Source organism: Sebastes fasciatus, chromosome 15 (assembly GCF_043250625.1).
Source record: "Sebastes fasciatus isolate fSebFas1 chromosome 15, fSebFas1.pri, whole genome shotgun sequence".
In the NCBI taxonomy this organism is placed as follows: domain Eukaryota; kingdom Metazoa; phylum Chordata; class Actinopteri; order Perciformes; family Sebastidae; genus Sebastes; species Sebastes fasciatus.
This window is the reverse complement of record NC_133809.1, coordinates 32,808,263-32,829,125: the sequence shown is the minus strand read 5'-3', so window position 1 is coordinate 32,829,125 and position 20,863 is coordinate 32,808,263. Positions and strand designations below refer to the sequence as shown.

The window sequence follows — 20,863 nt, the reverse complement described above, 5'->3', positions numbered from 1 at the left end:
AAAAACATGTCTGTGATCTTCTGACATCTGATCTAATCAGCTTGAACACACCTTGGAAATCACGAAGACTCATAAAATCTGATTTCTGCAACATTTTGGAATATTAAACGCCTATTTATAATAATAATAATAATAGCTTGGATTTATATAGCGCCTTTCATGAAACCCAAGGACGCTTAACAAAGACATAAATAAACACAACAACTGTAACAGAAGCTAGAGGCCATAGGCCTTGGTGAAGAGGTGGGTATTTGGCTGCCACGGTCCTCAGGCCCCAAATTAGCAGCGCCCCGATATCTACTGTATATCTTTTCATAACATAAAAACCTACATCTGTGTCCTATGTGTTGCTTTTATCACAAAATGCACAGTTGTTATGAATATTTCAGCTTAGCTGCACCACTATAAATGTGTGTATCAAAGAGCAGTCTGTGAAGTTGGTGAAACTGATTGTAAAGCACATGGTTTGTGTGAGGATAGTACACTCCCTGCATGTAATCTTAGTTACTTGAAGCTCTTAATGGTCACTAGAGCTCAGTTGTGTTAATATGAATGAGTAGTGGTGCTCTTCTTTCTCTCTGCCTGTTTTCAGAACTCCGGTATTGAGAAGGCCTTCCTATTCGATGTGGTCAGTAAGATTTACATCGCCACAGACAGCAGTCCAGTGGATATGCAGACATATGAACTGTGTTGTGACATGATCGATGTGGTCATTGACATCTCCTGCATCTATGGGTAAGCCAGTTGACGCTCTCGACAAACATTAACGCGTTCTATAAGTCACAAAACATAAAACATTGTTGCAGCTCCATCAGAACTAGCTGGCTTCCTAAATGTCAAAAGAATGGAATTTGTGGATGGAAAGTCATTCAAGATGTGATTAGTATAACATTTAATGTTGGTCATAAAGACATTCTGTTAGAAACAACACACACAAGTGTACCAACTAAAGGTTCTACAGCTGTGGTGGAGGCTTCTACATGGTATTACAAAAAACAGGACTCTGCTATACTTATTGATGGCCATTCATTATATTGGACACATGTTGTGTTTCAGAGATAAAAAGAGGTTATATGTAGGAAAATGAGCTGCCCTTGAGGTTTCTCAAGCAGTTTTCTGAGCTGTGGTTATCTGATGTGACCCCCCCCCCATGGCAGCATTTATTAATCTTCAAAGTAAACAAAGTTTCATATTTTCAGCTTTGCATTACGTTACATTTCTAAAAGGCCATGGTACATAGTTAAGCATTTTTTTCTGAGGAGGTGGTGGAGTTGAAAACATTGGACTTCCATTCACCAGGTGGACACAAACACCACTTCAAATGAATAATAATGTTGCTCCATAACTGCGTGTTGTGTTTGTTTAATGTTTAAATAAGAAACTGTTTGCTAACAAGCTCACCATATACAAATACAAGTACAATTCAAGATACTTCATCACAGTGATTCAAAACTTACATAAAAATCCCACTCTACAAAGGCCTTCTCCAGAGATGTTCTGAGGTAGCGCCAGCAGAGCAGAGTCCTACATCCAGTCCAAATCCTTTCTTGCTTAAAGGACCAGTGTGTAACAGATCGGGAGATCTAATGGCAGAAATTGAACATAATATCAATAAGTATTTTTCCTTTAGTGTATAATCACCTGATAATAAGAATCATTGTTTTCGTTACCTTAGAATGACACTTTTATATCTCCATAGGGAGCGGGTCTTCTTCACAGAGTCCGCCATGTTGCACTGCCATGTTTCTACAGTAGCCCAGAATGGACAAACCAAACTCTGTTAACTTTTCCTGCTTGGGCCGGAGTCGATAACGTTACTCGCTGCTGCCGTTGCCACCGCTCTCACTCTCTCATGCTTCACCACTCACTTCCCACGTGCACACACACTCTACGCACTGGCTCTGCTCCAACTGGTTCTAGAGAGGGCCATTTGTGTTCTCGCGTCGGCCACCGTAGCTCTCCAACACGCTTGAGGAGAGAGAGGCTTCAGTTGGTTGCAGTCTCCTCACCTCACTGATAGATACCACCAGAACACACTGGACCTTTAACTTTCCTTCAGGGCTAATACAACAAGCTAACTGTAGCGTTGGCTAACACAAGTAGCTGATGCTCGATAAAAAAACAGGAAACGTAAATCTGAAAAAAGAGAATTTGGACTGATGAAAATCCCTAAATAAAATTAAATTTTTTTAGTGTTTGAAACATTATGTCATCTATCGCTTTACAGCCAGTTCCTCACACATGTACTTACAGTGAGAGAGAACTGAAGATGACATTTTGAATACATCATTGGACCAACACAATGTCCATATTGTATTCTGATTGTTGATTGGTAACAAGCCAAGTGAGGATGTCCTCCCTTGGACCATCATTTTAAGTGTTTTGGCCAAAATTAAATACATTAAAGAGGTCCCGCCCCTAAAGGTTCTGACACATCAAGGCGAAGGTCGGTCTTCGGACAGTTTTGGGCCGTCGGTGAGCGTCTGCCGACCTAGTTTTTACGGTGTGTCCCGCACCGTCGGCTCTAGTCTGCCGGTGTTGGAGGCCGATTCAGCATGTTGAATCAGCGGTGGAGCTTGTCGATGAGAGAAATCACTCTGATTGGCTGTTCAGCTTTAACCATTCAGTGCACGAGAAGAGAAACGGAAATGAGGAAAGCAAGCGAACGAGTAAAGTTGAGAGAACACATACAGAAGTCTCTCCTCATGTTTCATCTTCATCTCATCTGATCATTCCAACACACGGATATTTTCACAGCGACATGAACATCTGGAATGAAGCAAAGTGGTGAGTGAGAGTTGTGTGAAAATGGTCGGCAGACGCCGCTTTGTTTCATGTACGTATCATAATAACGGCTTGTATATCCGCCGTCCTCGGTCTTCCTGTTTCCCTTTTTGAATGATGAATACAGACCGCAGCCTGCTTGTGTGGAGAGTTATTTCCTCTCACGCAGGCGCAGAATGTTCGTGCTAACTGGCCGTCGGCTGTAGTCTTTGCGGTGTGTTCAAGTAAACCTTGTCGACCAAGACAAAGGCAGTGTGAGGTGACAGCTGGACCCCGTCCTCCTCTGCAGGTGTTGCTGTTGAAGCATTTAAATCAGAAATTCAATAATGGATTTTTTCCATGTGAAAATATGTTATTAATGATATTTTTAAGACTCTTTTTTTTAAAATATTTTCATCTCCCACTTGCCTCTCAAAAATAAAGGAGGAGCAGCCTTCTCTGCCTCTATGGACCAGCCTCTTCTGACTGCAGACCCGTTGCCTCTCTGCCCCTTTGTATAGATTCACATTGCACTTAAAGAGTAACTCAGATTCTGCTAGAACCCTCCCAGCATATTGAAAGACTTCAACAGAGGAGCAGGGGAGCTGTAGGAGGTGTGGCCTCGGGGCTATGTACTGTCTGATGCGGAGGGACTCGGGGGAGACTGACTGACCACCGTTCGGTGTAGCATGGACAGCGACGTAGAGCTGGTAGTCAGAGCTAACCAGCTGTGAGAAGCTTCTGTCAGACTCTCCTCTCCTCTTCTCTGCTGGAGAGAGAGGGAGTCTGGTGGAGCCTCACTACAAGAGGCTCTCTTGTCTGCGGGGGAGTGTCAGTACATAGCCGGAGCCCTGCTGCTTGTCACGTTAACGTTACTGTCTGTCAGCCCTAAATATCTGGTGAAGCTCCGAATATAACACAGGATTTGGCGGGCCCATGTGTTGTGTTTACTGCCACTGAAGAAGAATAAATCTCAATAATGTACAATGTTGTTTTACGATGGTATTTATCAGGCTTGCTAATGTTAACGCTACTAGCAGCTTTGTGTGAGAGGCCCAAACAGGGGTTACAGTCAGACAGTGTTCTGCTTTTTGTACTTTGTCACGGTTAGGGAGGGGTCACATCGGCTGAACTGAACTTTCAAATCCACATACAAGCTAATTTTGAGCAGAAAAGCGGTGTTCCGAGTAACCTATTTATAACTTACAGAAACATTGCGTGTAATAATCCATCTTGCACCATCTCTTCCCCTCACTCTGTCACTCACTCTTACTCAAACACACACACAGCGGGCGCCTGGGTTAGCTCAGTTGGTAGAGCGGGCGCCCATGTAACAAGGCTTGGTCCTGACCGCGGCAGCCCGGGTTCAAATCCGGCCTGTGGCCCTTTCCGCATCCACTCTCTCTCTCCCCCCTTTCCAAGACTCTATCCACTGTCCTCTCAATAAAATGGAAAATGCCCCCAAAAAAATAACTTTAAAAAAAAAAAAAAACACACACACAGCGAGCGCTGCAGTGCTCAGTCCTTAGTCTGCACCTAACTTTACATGTATTTATGTTGACGAAACTGCAGAGTTCATTAAAGAAAGTTGAGTTAATAAAAAAAGACTAATGCCAGATACACACAATCAGCTTGATTGTGTGTATCTGGCATTAGTCCGGCTCCGCGGCCGGCTGGTTGACGGATACGGAACGGATATGAGGTCATGATACTCAAACTACAATAATAAAAAAGGTAACTTCCTTCTACCTCCTGAGAGACTCAAATGAAGCAAATATATAGATTCTGGCATTAAAACAATGAATAATAAAAAAAACACACATCGCGATACATAGGTGAATCAATTTTGTGTCCCGTTTTGTGTTTACATCTAGGATCAGGTTCTGTGCCAATAAGTCACTTTTGTTAAAACCGTTTGCACGCCATCCTCCTGTAAGTGACCCTATTTAGTGTTAGTTCTCAGTCGTTTCTTGTCATTCATTCCCAAATTAATTAATTATTAATTTATATTAAATTCAATACAATTTATTAAGTTGTCTCGAGACGCTTTATATAGAGAGCAGGTCTTAGACCGTACCCTATAGTATATATGTACTGTATATATACTGGAAAAACAAAGTTCGGAAACTTGTGTTTGGTCGATTATTTCTCTGTTGTTACAATGCTAATGGTCATTGTATTTTACATCGTTGGAAAGCCTGTTTATTTACCTTCACAATGATGTCCAACTTGTAAGGATCATGCATTTGTGGGATGAGCAACACAGCTGATTATGTGGGTAGCGCCCAAGAAAAATGTTCCAAAATGCTCTGCCAATGGTAAACAGTGTATTCTCATAAGGCTACCAGGAAGCCTGCAATGACTGCCCTTCACCGTCAGGCCCGTTTGCGCTGGTGTCGACAACACAGACAATGGAACCTGAACATGTGGGGGAATGTCATGTTCAGTGATGAGTCCAGGTTCTGTCTGCGAAAGTTGGATGGCAGGGTCAAAGTATGGAGACGACGTGGAGAACGCTATGCTGATTGTTGAACCGATGGAGTAACAGCTTTTGGTGGGTCAGTGTCATGGTGTGGGGCAGCATCTCCCTCACTGGCAAAACAAGGCTTGTCATCATTGAAGGCCATCTCAATGCAGGGAGATATCGGGATGAGATTCTGCAGCCAGTGGCGATCCCATATCTCCACAATCTGGCACCTAACTTCATCCTCCAAGAAACAACGCTCACCCCCACAAAGCCAGGGTTATCACAGACTACCTCCACAATGTGGGAGTAGAGAGAATGGAACGGCCTGCCAAGAGTCCAGACCTCAACCCAATTCAACATTTGTAGGATCAGCTTGGGCGTGCTGTACGTGTTAGAGTGACCGACACAACCTCGTTGGCTGACCTGCAACGAATCCTGGTTGAGGAATGGAACGCCATCCCACAGCAACGTGTGACCAGGTTGGTGACCAGCATGAGGAGGAGGTGCCAGGCTGTTGTGACTACGTATGGATCTTCCACCGCTACTGAGGCTCCTGACGGTGTATTAAATGAATAAAGTGTACAATAGCCAATATGTCTTGTTTGTTCCTTGTTACTGATAGAGAGTTCAATCATCCAATCCACCAAACAACTCAAAACAAGAGTCAACACCAACAGGAGAATACACTGTTTACCATTGACGGAGCATTTTGGCAAATTTTTCTTGGGCACTCCCCACATAATCAGCTGTGCTGCTCATCCCACAAATCCATGATCCTTACAAGTTGGACATCATTGCGAAGGTAAATACACAGGCTTTCCAACGATGTAAAATACAATGCCCATTAGCATTCTAACAACAGAGAAATAATCGACCAAACACAAGTTTCCAAACTTTGTTTTTTCCAGTTTATATATACATGTATATATAAATAATGTATTATTATTATTATTTTTATTAATAATAATAATAATTAGAATTTATTCGTCTCAACTGAACTTTCATTCTGGAATAATAGATGTGATCTGTTTGAGGACTGTTGGAGGTTTCTCCACTTGATTAACCTTGACTTCTGTCTTTTATACTCTCCTTCCTTTACAGTAACAGCCAGTAGTTTCTATAGAAACCAGATATGATTGGCCTAAAGCCTTGGGAGAGATGCACTCTAACAACTTTACAGTGGCAGGAGTGGCAGGAGCTAAAGACGTAACACTGAGGCCAGACCTGACACGATACAACTTCATTAATCTCCACAGACGAACTGCAGCAACAAAATAATGTTCGATAAAAGAATAAAAAAAATACTGATTAAAACATGCAAACATAGAAAATCACTGATTTGAACAAGACAATCCAGAGATGAAAAAAGAAAAGCTTGTATTTTCCAGCATGTCAGGAACCAACAAAGACATTTTTGAGATGATACTGTAAGCAGCGAAAGGATTTTGTGAGCGTAGAACGCTGGATCATTTTCTAAACTCGTATAGGAGCCTGTAATCCATCACTTTATCTGAAACTGTACAAATGAGTTGACTTGGTGAGATGTGTGTGTGGATAAATTATAGCCTCGCAGGCATGAACATAAACACTAAAAAAGAAATGTTCAGTCTGAAATAAGTTACACAATAACAATGTGTTTAGTCTGCAATGTTTATACAGTATATATATATATATATATATATATATATATATATATATATATTTAACAGGCAAGGCAAGTTATAGCACATTTCAACAGCAAGGCAATTCAAACCGCTTTACATAAAGCATAATAAAACATTAAATAGAACCTTAAATAGAGCTGAATGTGAAGTAAAGCCCAAAGCACACTCTCTATACTCCTGATCCCTCTGCAGATCCTCTCCAATCTGCTCTATATTCTCACTTCAATTATCACTCCAGTAGGGAGTATAATTAGGTCCTAATCTAGATCTGTGTACAGCTTTCATCAAGGTGGTGTAAAGACAAAAACAATTCTGCTATGTGTGAATCCTGTGTAATACGGGTCGTATGACACCCTCATCACACATCATGGTGCAGCACAAAAACAGGCCACACAAGAAATGAATTTGGAGGCCTGCCTTGGAGTCTTTTGTGTGTTACTTCACATGTTCCTCAGCTGACGAGGTGATCTCTGTAGCTGTGGCTCACCAGGGAACGTCTTATTAATATATATATATATCTATAAAGCCAGGGCTGTGGGTCATAGAAGTCCTCTATAATAAGTTTCCCTTTGTCCACTGCAACGTTGCGACAACAGAACAATGTGTCATCATGAGACCAGAGAGACAGTCAGGGTGCTGTAGAGGGATGTGCAAGTTGTGGGATTCTGACAGATATGCTGCTTTTCTGGAGCGTCAACTGATGTTGGACTTTAGAAAATGGAACAGAGGGGTTTACATAAAACAATAATTGGGCCAGCCGTTATGACAGGTGTCATATGGTTCTTGTATATCAACAACACATGTAAATATTTTACACCAAAACCATGACAAAACCAGAATTTTAGGACAGAAGTGTAGGACTAATTACGTGATCCCCCACCCCTTCTTTTTGTGACTCTGTCATAGGGAAATAAGGTGATGTGACTGGAATGGGTTTTTCTTTAAGTTGGAGATAGAGAAGGGGTTGGCAAAGGAAGAAGAGTTGCGGTAGAGGAAGAGGAGTACACGGGTTAAATTGGGTCTCAGCCCCAGCACATTGGCCTACGCTCTTCTATCTCAGCGTCGCCAGGGGTCTCATTTATAACCGTTGCGTACGCACAAAACGGGGCCTGAAATGTGCGTACGCCACTTCCCGCGCAACAGTTGTGATCTATAAAAACAAGCTTGACGGGAGAATTTGCGCACCGGTACGGAAACTTTGACCCGTGCGTACGCACATTATGGAGGCACCGAGGTAGGGGGAACTGGAAACGCAGATGGTGAGGTGGTGAATTGAAGTCAGACTGTAGACATTAAATGTCATTATACCTATAATGATGTCTCTTACACATTTAATTTCACTTCATACTTATATCTACTTTATCATAAACATTTAAAACAGCAGTGTTATTTGTGCTAGTGAGCCATAACTATTCCATAAGCACCTTACAAATGTAGATATCAGCCAACTCAAATTTCGCTCAATATCTCATAAGCGCTGTCTCACCATCACGGTCCCTCCACCACCGGAGCTCAGAGGAGAGGGCCGGACTACTGACACTCGCAGTCAGCTGTGGAGCAGCTGTTGAAATCATCATCATCTGTTGTAGAAATCCAAGATTATATCAAATAGCATTAAAGAATGGCAGAACAGAGCGCCAATAGTTTTAATAAGATCTTCTAATAGTGTGCAGATATCACAGTACCATATTCGTTTTCTTAAAGTTGTTGTCTGATAAATCGCTGCAGTGAACATGACATGACTTCTTAATTTATTTATGGTTTATTTGATAGGGACAGATAAAGTATACATATAGACAAAATGATAACAGCTATCAGATGCAACTGTCAGACTGTCTCCAGTGCGCCACCACGGTGCGCCACACACTCTGCTTCACCAGTCACCTCCACCCGGCACATCTTCACCAGTCGCCTCCACCCGGCACATCTTCACCAGTCGCCTCCACCCGGCACATCTTCACCAGTCGCCTCCACCCGGCACATCTTCACCAGTCGCCCGGCACATCTTCACCAGTCACCTCCACCCGGCACATCTTCACCAGTCGCCTCCACCCGGCACATCTTCACCAGTCGCCTCCACCCGGCACATCTTCACCAGTCGCCTGGCACATCTTCACCAGTCACCTCCACCCGGCACATCTTCACCAGTCACCTCCACCCGGCACATCTTCACCAGTCGCCTCCACCCGGCACATCTTCACCAGTCGCCTCCACCCGGCACATCTTCACCAGTCGCCCGGCACATCTTCACCAGTCACCTCCACCTGGCACATCTTCACCAGTCGCCTCCACCCGGCACATCTTCACCAGTCGCCTCCACCCGGCACATCTTCACCAGTCGCCCGGCACATCTTCACCAGTCACCTCCACCCGGCACATCTTCACCAGTCCCCTCCACCCGGCACATCTTCACCAGTCGCCTCCACCCGGCACATCTTCACCAGTCGCCTCCACCCGGCACATCTTCACCAGTCGCCCGGCACATCTTCACCAGTCACCTCCACCCGGCACATCTTCACCAGTCACCTCCACCCGGCACATCTTCACCAGTCGCCTCCACCCGGCACATCTTCACCAGTCGCCCGGCACATCTTCACCAGTCACCTCCACCCGGCACATCTTCACCAGTCGCCTCCACCCGGCACATCTTCACCAGTCGCCTCCACCCGGCACATCTTCACTAGTCGCCCGGCACATCTTCACCAGTCACCTCCACCCGGCACATCTTCACCAGTCGCCTCCACTCTGCACATCTTCACCAGTCGCCTCCACCCGGCACATCTTCACCAGTCGCCTCCACCCGGCACATCTTCACCAGTCGCCTCCACCCGGCACATCTTCACCAGTCGCCTCCACCCGGCACATCTTCATCAGTCGCCCGGCACATCTTCACCAGTCACCTCCACCCGGCACATCTTCACCAGTCACCTCCACCCGGCACATCTTCACCAGTCGCCTCCACCCGGCACATCTTCACCAGTCGCCTCCACCCGGCACATCTTCACCAGTCGCCCGGCACATCTTCACCAGTCACCTCCACCCGGCACATCTTCACCAGTCACCTCCACCCGGCACATCTTCACCAGTCGCCTCCACCCGGCACATCTTCACCAGTCGCCCGGCACATCTTCACCAGTCACCTCCACCCGGCACATCTTCACCAGTCACCTCCACCCGGCACATCTTCACCAGTCGCCTCCACCCGGCACATCTTCACCAGTCACCTCCACCCGGCACATCTTCACCAGTCGCCTCCACTCCGCACATCTTCACCAGTCGCCTCCACCCGGCACATCTTCACCAGTCGCCTCCACCCGGCACATCTTCAACAGTCGCCTCCACCCGGCACATCTTCACCAGTCGCCCGGCACATCTTCACCAGTCACCTCCACCCGGCACATCTTCACCAGTCGCCTCCACCCGGCACATCTTCACCAGTCGCCTCCACCCGGCACATCTTCACCAGTCGCCCGGCACATCTTCACCAGTCACCTCCACCCGGCACATCTTCACCAGTCACCTCCACCCGGCACATCTTCACCAGTCGCCTCCACCCGGCACATCTTCACCAGTCGCCCGGCACATCTTCACCAGTCACCTCCACCCGGCACATCTTCACCAGTCACCTCCAACCGGCACATCTTCACCAGTCACCTCCACCCAGCACATCTTCACCAGTCACCTCCACCCGGCACATCTTCACCAGTCACCTCCACCCGGCACATCTTCAGCAGTCACCTCCACCCAGCACATCTTCACCAGTCACCTCCACCCGGCACATCTTCAGCAGTCACCTCCACCCAGCACATCTTCACCAGTCACCTCCACCCGGCACATCTTCAACAGTATGGATTGTGTAAATTAACAAATTGAGGAAATAAAGCCAGTGACAGCTCTCACACAATCGTGTATTCCAATCGTGCACCGGGCCAGGTGATCCTTGTTTGACCCTCGTTTGTTGTCGAGATAATAGGGGGGGGCCCGTGTGTGTGATTCACCTTAGGCATCACAGCTGGGGGTTTTAACTGAACTAGGCCACATTTGGCCTGAAGAGAGTGAATATTTAACCCATCACAGCTGTGTTGGGGAATGTGTAGCCGAGGGCTCTAACAGGACTGTTCGTGTTGCCGTGGATAGAGGTGGATGCCAGATGTCTTTGGATTATGTTCTCTTTGTAAACACACACCGTTTAGTTAACTGTAACTCTCTGCTTAATAATGTATGCACTCACCTGTGTCCTGGAATTGTTCAGCGTTAACAAGTGTGGAAGTGTTGTAGGTACCAGTCGGACCTGCTCACATAAATCAGCAGATTGTTGTACAGACGGCTGCCATCATTATCATGACAAAACAGCTGGGATGTTATCCTTAATTAGAGGCTTTAGTGAATGGAGTCTTTTTTCACCTCATTTAATTAATGAACTCCTCTGTTGTGAGAAACCTGGCATGCTGCACTTGGAAAGCTCAAGTGACTAAAATATTCCTTGGCCAACTCTTTTGTCAGTGAAATGCAATTATTTCTTTTTATCTCCGACAACAATGATGGATTCACATCTCACTAAACGCACATTAGCCGTGCATGTTTCTCTTCTTTGGCTGTCTCTAATCTGTGGAGCACTGCAACTATTCCTAGCCCACATATGTCATCATGTTTAGGCCAATGGCCATGAAAACATGAGCTTAAGTACGAGAGCATTTTATCTGTTGTGATAATTATATTTAATCCTGCATCTGCTGCATAGAGATGCTTTTTTTTTAATCATATTTCTACTGTGTGATGCTTTTGTTGCCAGCAGTGCCTCAGGTACAGATATGAGTGATTCAAAATGAAAAGAAGTTCAGCTTGGTTCTGTCTGTTTGCCTTTATTAAGATTGCTGCCTGGTGTATATAAATAATTCCCTGTGAAACTGTTATAGTTCTTCACAGCTACTTAGAGACAGTTAGTGAAATGTATTCCATTTCCACAAACTGTTGTCACAAGGGGCCCTATCTTACACCCGTCGCAAAGTGGCGCACAGCGCTACTGTCATTGCTAGTGTCAGACTGACGCGGTTGTCATTTTCACACCCACGTTGTGTAAGTTGCAAATGTATTTGTGCCCATCTGTGCACCCATGGGCACAGATGGTTGGTCTTAAAATGAGGTATGGTCAGGTGCTTTGCTGGTGCATTGCTATCTAGAGGCAGCAGAAAGCGATTGAGCCATTGACCAACAGAAACTTGGTCTTAAGTCTGGTGCAGTATTTTCCTGCTATTTAAAGGGCGCATTGGCAGCTGTGGCTCAGAGATAGAGTGGTTCGCCCACTATCCGCAGGTCGGCTGTTCGATCCCCGGCTCCACATGTCAAAGTGTCCTTAAGCAAGATGTTTAACCCCAAATTGCTCCCAAAGGCTGTGCCATCGGTATGTGAATGAGTACATATCTCCTGATTTGATACTATCACGATACTTGGGTGCCGATATGTATTGTGTTTTTTTAAATGTGTGAAACCCAAAGTGTTTCCATACTTTACTGGATGTGTAGTGTTTACCACTTTGGATTCAAAATGGGAAGATGTAGGTCGTATCCACGTGGACCCTCCACCGTTTTCTACTTTCTCGTTTCAGCCCGCTGTGGTTTGTTTATGTTGGTGAGGAAAAACTGGCATGGCCATTTTCAAATGGGTCCCTTGACCTCTGACCCCCAGATATGTGAATGAAAATGGGTTCTATGATTACCCACTAGTCTACCCTTTACAGACATGCCCACTTCATGATAATCACATGCAGTTTGGGGCAAGTCATAGTCAGGTCAAGCTGTTGTTTGCCTGTTGGGCAGCAGTTTGCCATGTTATGATTTGAGCAAATTTGTTTATGCTAAATGCAGTACCTGTGAGGGTTTGTGTTGTTTATTGATTTCCAATAATAAATATATACATACATTTTGTTGGGATAAACTTTCAGCTTGTTTTTATAAAAGTATAACCTAAGACAAATATATATCGTGTATTTACACAAAATGTTCATATACTAGGATATTTTTGGTTAAAGTATAAATCAAATGTATCAGCTATTCCTTCACACAAGCTAATGTTAATTGTCATAAAATGATGTGTGTCTAATGCAGAATGAGGGAAAGCCCACTAGAGAGGAGTGAAGCATGGCAGGGGATTTCCAGCATGGAGGAACAGGACAACGAGCTGTGATGAGGACGAGACTGTTGAGGCTTTACAGACGAGGCTGAGAGTGTGCACAAAGTGTTTTGGCGTCAACGGTGGGTTTGCCTCCAGGCTCAAGATGGGGAAGGTCAGAAATCTGTCAGAAGTAGGACCAAAATAAGTCGTAATCGCTGAGTTTGCAAGAAAATAATGAGTTTTGGGCATTTTGCCCACCGAGGGTAACAAACATGAAAGAGAATTGTGATGAAGCTCTACCAATTTTTTTAACCTGATTTTTGAGAACTCCAATAGTTTTAATTATTATAATGGTGAAAGTGCTGAAGGAGGACGCCCTGTCTTTTGCTGGCCCAGGGTCGGGGCATTTTTTCTTCAACATTTAATGGCGATTCAGCCAGAAGGAGTGAAAAGACCTTGAGGATGAAAAGCCTGGAGGGACGACCCTGTGTCTGGGAATGAGAAGTCTGTCCAGGTAGATTGGAACTGATTTGAATTTGGAAAAATTGATAATGCATGTGAATTTGGAAAAATTGATAACCAAAAGAACCTAGATTGAAATTGATTTGAATTTGGAAAAATTGATAATGCATGAGAATTGAATAAAGGTAAAGCATGTAGGGAAGTATATGACACACAGATGAAAATAGTGTGGACATTTAAGCATAAGTGTAGAGAGGACGTATACAGTACAAAGATAATGGTGTTTAGCTGTTATGTTTGTGAAAGTTGTCGTTGTTTCTATTTAAGCTAGTACCCTCTGCAGATACAGCTCTACCTAGTCACGGTAGGGGTCTGAACGGGCAGGGAGCTGACCCTCTGTGGATACCGCCCCGAGTCTCAGAAGTGTCTCAGTAGAGATAGTGGGGTACTTGTACTTCCGTGAAGTGGGGGTCTGAACGGGCAGGGAACTGATGGGCCAAAATAACTCAGGGCCTCTGTGGATGGCCCTGAGTCTCAGAAGTGTCAGAAGATGCTGGGGTACTTCCGTGAAGTGGGGGTCTGAAAGGGCAGAGAGCTGATTTCTCACGTGCAGTTGACAGGCTAATAGGAACGTTGACAGGGAAGCGCGTGGTCACTGTGACCCAGTGGGACAGTGAACTGGCCATAATAGTGTAAATAGTGCTGTATAAAACCGCTTTTTATGTAAAACAAATAAACTGTAAATAATAATTACAATCTGACAACTGCCTGTTGTTAAAATAATTCAATGCCTTAAAACTAATTTATCACAGAACAGTTCTTAAGCCAGTGTATATAACAGATGGGGAATGAGAAAACAGCCAATAGAGGAGAATATATGAGAGGACAAAAGCATGTTTTCCTTGTAAGAATTTCCCTGATAATTACCATGAGCCTGGAAGGTTGGCCAGATTTGAACTTGTCTCTAGAAAATTAAAGGAATCAAAGGCCAAGACCTTATCAGGACGTTTTTGTACAAAAGCACCCTGTCCAGTAATAATATTCTCCTAATAAAGCTACACATATTGCTAATTATAAATAGTGAGGATAATTGAGTCGAATTAGATTGAATTAGCTTGTTCTTAAACCCCATATTTGTTTCATTTAGGAGTTAGTAAAATAAAATAAAAGAGGGAGCATTGCGCGCGACCGCATTCTAAAGTCAGAGGAAAAAAAGGTGGGGGCTGAGTGAGCGCAAGTGACCAACAGTGGAGCTGTGTGTGTGCGTGTGACTGTGTGTGACTGTGTGTGTCTGTGTGTGTCTGTGAGTGGAGACAGAAGGGGAACGCATGATTTCAAAGTTAAATCACAATATCACTCCGTTTCACATGCTTGGCAGTAATGAGTGTTTGCGCTTTATGGTACGTGTCCACAGGCTCCGTCCTTTCCATGCTTCCCATTCATTGTCTATGTAAGCAGCCGTGCAATGCATTCTGGTACCGTGGCGGCGCGATTCGAGAAACGGAGCGTTAAGACGCCCGCTCCTTATTTGCATAAAGTTGAGGGCTAGTCTACTTTATGCAAATCACGGGCGTCCGACACAACTCGCCGCCTCTCGAAACTCACGAGAATCTTTTAAAATAAACGTCGATCCAAAATAAAGACAGATTCAGCAACTGCACGGCTTATTTCTCGCCTTACATGTTCTCAGAAACATATTTCGGTGAACTATTTTCGTGAAACAAGAAGAATGTTTCCAAACGAGCCTCCATACTGTTTCCGTTTTGAAAGCTGGGAACAGCAGCCCACAGAGGGAAAGCGTTCGTCCAATCAGGAGCCTAGTGCCTTGTTTCTAGTGATAGCCCACCAAGCGTCCAATGCTGGGAAGCGGGGCGTCCCCTCGCGATAAAAAACGCCCTTGTGGACACGAGTTTCTGGTGTCGCTGCCAGCATTTCGGCGGTACACACACATTGTGGTTTAACTGGCGGCGTCAGCCTCACGGGTGCTTGTATAAAACAGGCGTTTTTACGCAGAACTTCGCAGTCATTGGTGTCTTTGCGCGGTCTGCACTAGAAACTGTGTTGTTCTGGTGGACAATCGTTTGTTGAAGTTAACCAGAACCTACTATTCCGCTAAGTTGAAAAAGAAATCTACAAACACTCGTGACGTTGCATCTGCTGAAACGCTGGTTTAAGCCTTTCAAAATAAGAGTAGCCTGTACGGAGAGTCGTCAAAATTACAATTCTGTACGTGTAAAAGACCACTTATAAAACAGCGGGTGATATTTACCAGTGCAACAGACTGTTTTGGTGGTGTGATTCTGTCTGGTGGTGAGTGCAATGTAGTAATGAGCTTTTAGTGTGAAGAGAAAGTGGAAGTGGAATGTGTGTATGTGTGCTGCTGTGACTAAGTACTATAGGAGAGGTGATGGAAATGAGTAAAGGTATCGCCAACACGTTCAAGTCCCCGCCTCACTGTGTCCTTATTTTGTCATAAAAGTATAGAAGCACATAAAGGACCGTTCGGATGTACTAGTATTGGTGGAAAGCTCGGTTGTAGGGGACAGCTTAAAGATCTTATTTCATCTGCTAAAGTGCTCTCACGGACCATCAGGATTGTTGCAGCCAGTGGCCATATTATCGTCATCATAGTTGTACGACTATTGTCACCCAGGTCAGCCATTAGGAATTATGGGCAGGGGGACAGACTTTTCAAATTGGGCCCCTCATCCCCCCCGATTCCAGGTCGCCCAGTTTCATATGATACCAATATTTTCACTCCAACTTTAAAAATGAGCCCGCTAGCGGGTCTTATTTGCTAGTCTGCCTTGCTCCTCATCTTTGTATGTTCAGCTTCGCCTGTCATACCTGCTGCTTCTCCAGAAATGTGGTCATTGCCTCTCTGATCCTTTAATTCTTATGATCTCTCTGTACCCTGGCTTTTATTTTGTTGAGCCCCCGATCAGGACTTTCCAAAAGGATATTGCGTAACCAGCGAGTGGGAAACAGTAGCCAGCTAAGGGTGTCCGGGGGCATGCCATCCCGGAGAATATTTTTTATAAAAGCCCAAAATTTGGTGACCTGTGGCACATTGTAATGCTACTATTACATAATATACACTGATCTTAATTATTGTGTATTTCAATGAGTTTGCCTGCCTGATTGTAAACATGTAGTGAATTATAGTAAAGGCGAATCAGGCTTCTAGTGCGTTTTAGCCCACAGTCTGTAATAGTTATTAATATTTAAAACCACGTCTATTCCTTACTGATCGGAACTTTTCTAATTTAGAGTCATAGACCTTATTTATTTATTGACACCTTCACTGTGGTTTATCAAGACATGCCACAATGATGGTTAATGTATAAATGCTCTCTTATTCAATGGAAATAAACAGGGTTACTTTAAGGGTCCCAGGTCTTATCCAGCCCGTGTATTGATTTTACATTAAACTATTGATAAAATAAACCTATGGCAAAAAGAACTCTGAAATAACAAAACACGTCAATCACTTTTGTGGCAGCTGCCAATTCTCTGGTGTTTGCTGTTGTTTCCCTTTTCCCTGGTGTTTTTTTGGTTGAGTTGCTGAGTGATTAGAGGGTTATTCAGTTCACCTGTTGCGCAGGGTGTGGGGACTGGCTCTTAAATGATAGTTGAGAGCAGCTTGGTGCATTCCCCTCTTGGCCAATCAGGGGGTAACGACGCCCTTTCTGTAGGGCTTAAAAGAGGAGGGAAATTGCACACCCAGTGTCATTCTGATCTCTCCTTCACTCCATGCAACATGTATTATCAGCTTTACCAGAAACTCTGGTCTGTTTTGGGCCCTTTTGGGATTCTGTGATCTTTGTGTTTTGTTTGTTGAGAGTGTTGACTCCTAGTTGGGGAAACAAGTTAAGTGCCAACCAATTGGGTTACCTGCACTGGGACGATTAGGTGCTATTTGTGCAACAGCTGGCTTGCCTTACAATAGCCTAACGCCTGCAGGCTGTATTTTTGTATCCTATTCATTTGTTGATTTTCAATGAAACCCTTTATACCCATTTCTTTTAGTGTATTTTATTTGGGAAAACTTTAAAGGAGGGTGAAGGGAAAACCACAAACCAATATTTCAGTTTCCTTAATTGTTTGTTGATATAGAGGCATTTGTTCATTAGCGAAGAGGCATTTGTTCATTATTATTATTAAGAAGGCATTTTATTTTATATTATTATGTGGATGGGAACTGTTTTTCAGTCTTCTGACTGAACAACTAAAGTCTGGGGAACTCAGTACCGCCACATAATTGGCAACCACGAAGGGACCGTAACACAAAGCATAATCTTTCAATAAAGAGATTTAGTTTTGTGTCCCATCTTCTGATATCTATTTAGCAAGTGTATTTGAGTGTATATTTCTGAAATGTGTATGTGGAGTGTAGCTTGACTATTAGTCCAAATAATTACTAGTGACTATCCATCATGTCTTGGGAAGATCCAGACATTACAATGACCGCATTTGAACCGTCGCTTGCGGAATTGGAATCCGAGCTTTCTCTAAATGTTAGCTTGGATATGCCTGTAGTTGGGCAGGAGGTGCACGTGCTGGATGATGATGATGAAAAGGGATGGGTAGATGCTCCAGTAGAACCACAATTGTCTGTGGACACTCATCCTCTTGTGGCTTTAGAGGGCTTATTACTTCCGCCTTCATCCCCAGTTCCTGTAACTCCTCCCACCCAGGAACACTCAGATTCGGATTTAGTCATTTTTGCTAATGCTGTAGAGTCGATGAAACTTGTGTTTGAAAATACAGTGGATTGGCAGCGTGAGTGGCTGTCAAACATTTCAAAGGGCATACCCATCGATAAAGCTCTAAAAATGTGTACTACTCTCATAACAAATGTGGTGGAGAAAGCAAGTAACCATTTGCTCGCAGAAGTAAGGGATTTTGGTTCAAAGTGCATAAATGCCATTCAGTGGAATGCACAACAAACACAATCTGAGTTCCAAGAGTCCCTGATTACTGACCGTCAAAACTTGATGACCTCCATTACATCCGCGGTCACTGAAAACAAGGATGTAAAGAGATCTGAAATGGTTTTGTGTTGGCGTTGCCATGGTGAGCATGCACCAGGGTTCTGCCCTCAGTTTCATGTCTTCCCAGGTAGCTTAAAATACAGTGGACAGCAAAAGTCAGAGTCAAAACAGACTTCAGAGTCCAGTAAAAAAGGTTCCATGGCTACTGTTGCTAGTCAGCCTGCAGCCAAGAACCGCCAGAAGCAAAAGTCTACTAGTGTGGTGGGATCTCCATCTCACCCGCCCACTAGTCTAAAACAGTTGGTTGTGCCCATCACGGTACGTCAGCGTCATGGGAAAGCGCTTGTGGACACAGGTGCTACTTACACTTTATTGCATGTGAGTCTGTGGAATAAGATCAAAGGCCCCAATGAGTCCCTTGTATCATGGCAGGGTGGACCAATGTATCTTGCGAATGGCCAGCAAGCAAATCCTATTGGATGTAAAATACTGGAGTTCAGCATGCATGGTAACAGTTGGTTCGTACCTACCGCAGTACTGGATGCAGATGTGTTGGTGTATCCATTAGTTCTTGGTTTAGATTTTATGAGCATGAGTGGGCTCCAGGTCAACGTCCGGGACAAGGTATACTCTTTTGCTGGTGATGACACCACCAGGGTTTTCCCTTTCCAGCCTGTCCTGTGCCCTAGTGATTGTTGGGGTGTTCTGAGTGTGAGCAGTGTTGCTTTGTATACTACCTTACCACCTACATTACCGCTCTTGCCTGCCGTTAGTGATGACTGGTGTAACCTAGCTTGTATTCCTAAAGGTGATGACTTACCCAGTCTGCTCCATACTGCTGTTGCAGACAGTGGTTTAACAGGGAGGGAGGCTGAGAAATTGTACCAACTCTTGCTAAACAACCCGCGGGTCTGCACCACCACTTTAGGCCGTACCTCTGTGCTGAAACATAAAATCAAATTAAACAGTGATGTTGTGGTTACCCAGCGCCCCTATCGATTACCCCTACAAAAGCGGAAGATGGTTAAGGAGCAGATCGAAGAGATGCTTCAACAGGGTATCATTGTACCTTCCCATTCACCCTGGGCATCCCCGATTGTAGTGGTGCCTAGAAAAGATGGAACACCCTGATTTTGTGTTGATCTCCGCCGTGTTAATGAACGCAGCGAGGGAGATGCCTATCCTCTACCAACGATTTCTGAGATACTTGAATCTCTGGCAGGTTCAGCTGTGTTCACCACCTTAGATCTCAACAGTGGTTATTGGCAGGTAGAAATGGACCCGGAAAGCCAGCACCTCACGGCATTCGTCACATGTTTTGGATTATTCCATTTTCGGGTTATGCCTTTCGGCTTGAAGGGAGCTCCAACTACCTTCCAAAGGCTAATGACTCAAGTGCTGAGGAGCTGCCTAGGAGAGTGCTGTATGGTGTACTTGGATGACATCATAATCTATTCCAAAGACGTCCAGAATCACTTTCATGACGTCCAGCGAGTGTTTGATTGCCTCCAGGAGGCTGGCCTTACACTCTTAAGAACACTCTTACTCACTTAAGAAATGCCACTTCTGTTGTCCCGAGCTTAAATTCCTGGGTCATGTAGTGAGCAAGGAGGGAGTGCGAGCAGATCCAGCAAAGACAGAAGCACTTTGTGACTACCCTGTGCCTAGAAACCTCAAGGAAGTTCAAAGGTTTTTGGGTCTGGCTGGATGGTACCACCGTTATGTCCCTAACTTTTCAATGATTGCGGAGCCCCTGAATGCGCTGAAAAAGAGGAGTCGTGTTTAAGTGGTCAGGAGTGTCAGAAGGCATTTCAATGTCTTAAAGACCATCTGACCTCTCCTCCTGTCCTTGGTCACCCTGATATGTGTAACACATTTGTCGTCTACACCGATGCAAGTTCTACAGGTCTAGGAGCAGTTTTGGCTCAGATCGAACACTTCCTCTAGAGAAGAGGTTATCGCTTATGGCAGCCGCTCTCTAACAAGGTCAGAGCAAAATTACTCCACGACAGAACGGGAATGTCTGGCTGTGGTGTGGAGTCTGGAGAAATGGAGACACTATCTGGAAGGGAAACCTTTCGTTGTTGTCACTGACCACTCTTCGTTGTTGTGGGTCTTTAACACCAATAAAGCTAGCTCCAGGCTTATACGCTGGGCACTGCGTCTGCAGGAATTTTCTTTTACGATTGAATATCGTAAGGGTAGGTTGAACAATGCACCGGATGCTCTGTCGCAGGCCACTGGTCCGGCCTCCCTTGCATTGTACACTCGTTCCCTGACACGGGATGAGAAGTTTGTACCTTTTCCTCTGACTGATGAGGATGTCTGGAAAGCCCAGAGGAGTGATCCAGACATCCAGAAAATATATCAGGCACTGCTCACTGATGACAAACCTAGCGGTG

General features: G+C 44.7%; 1 protein-coding gene across 4 annotated transcripts in view; it reads left to right on the top strand.

The window, feature by feature from the left end:
• The window catches only part of rragd (ras-related GTP binding D), a 57,655-nt gene that overhangs the window by 12,194 nt on the left and 24,598 nt on the right, over positions 1-20,863 (top strand). For all 4 annotated transcript variants that reach the window (XM_074659971.1, XM_074659974.1, XM_074659972.1 and 1 more), the window contains exon 5: positions 593-735. In XM_074659971.1, the coding sequence (XP_074516072.1) occupies positions 593-735 (143 nt within the window). The remainder of the gene's footprint in view (positions 1-592; positions 736-20,863) is intronic.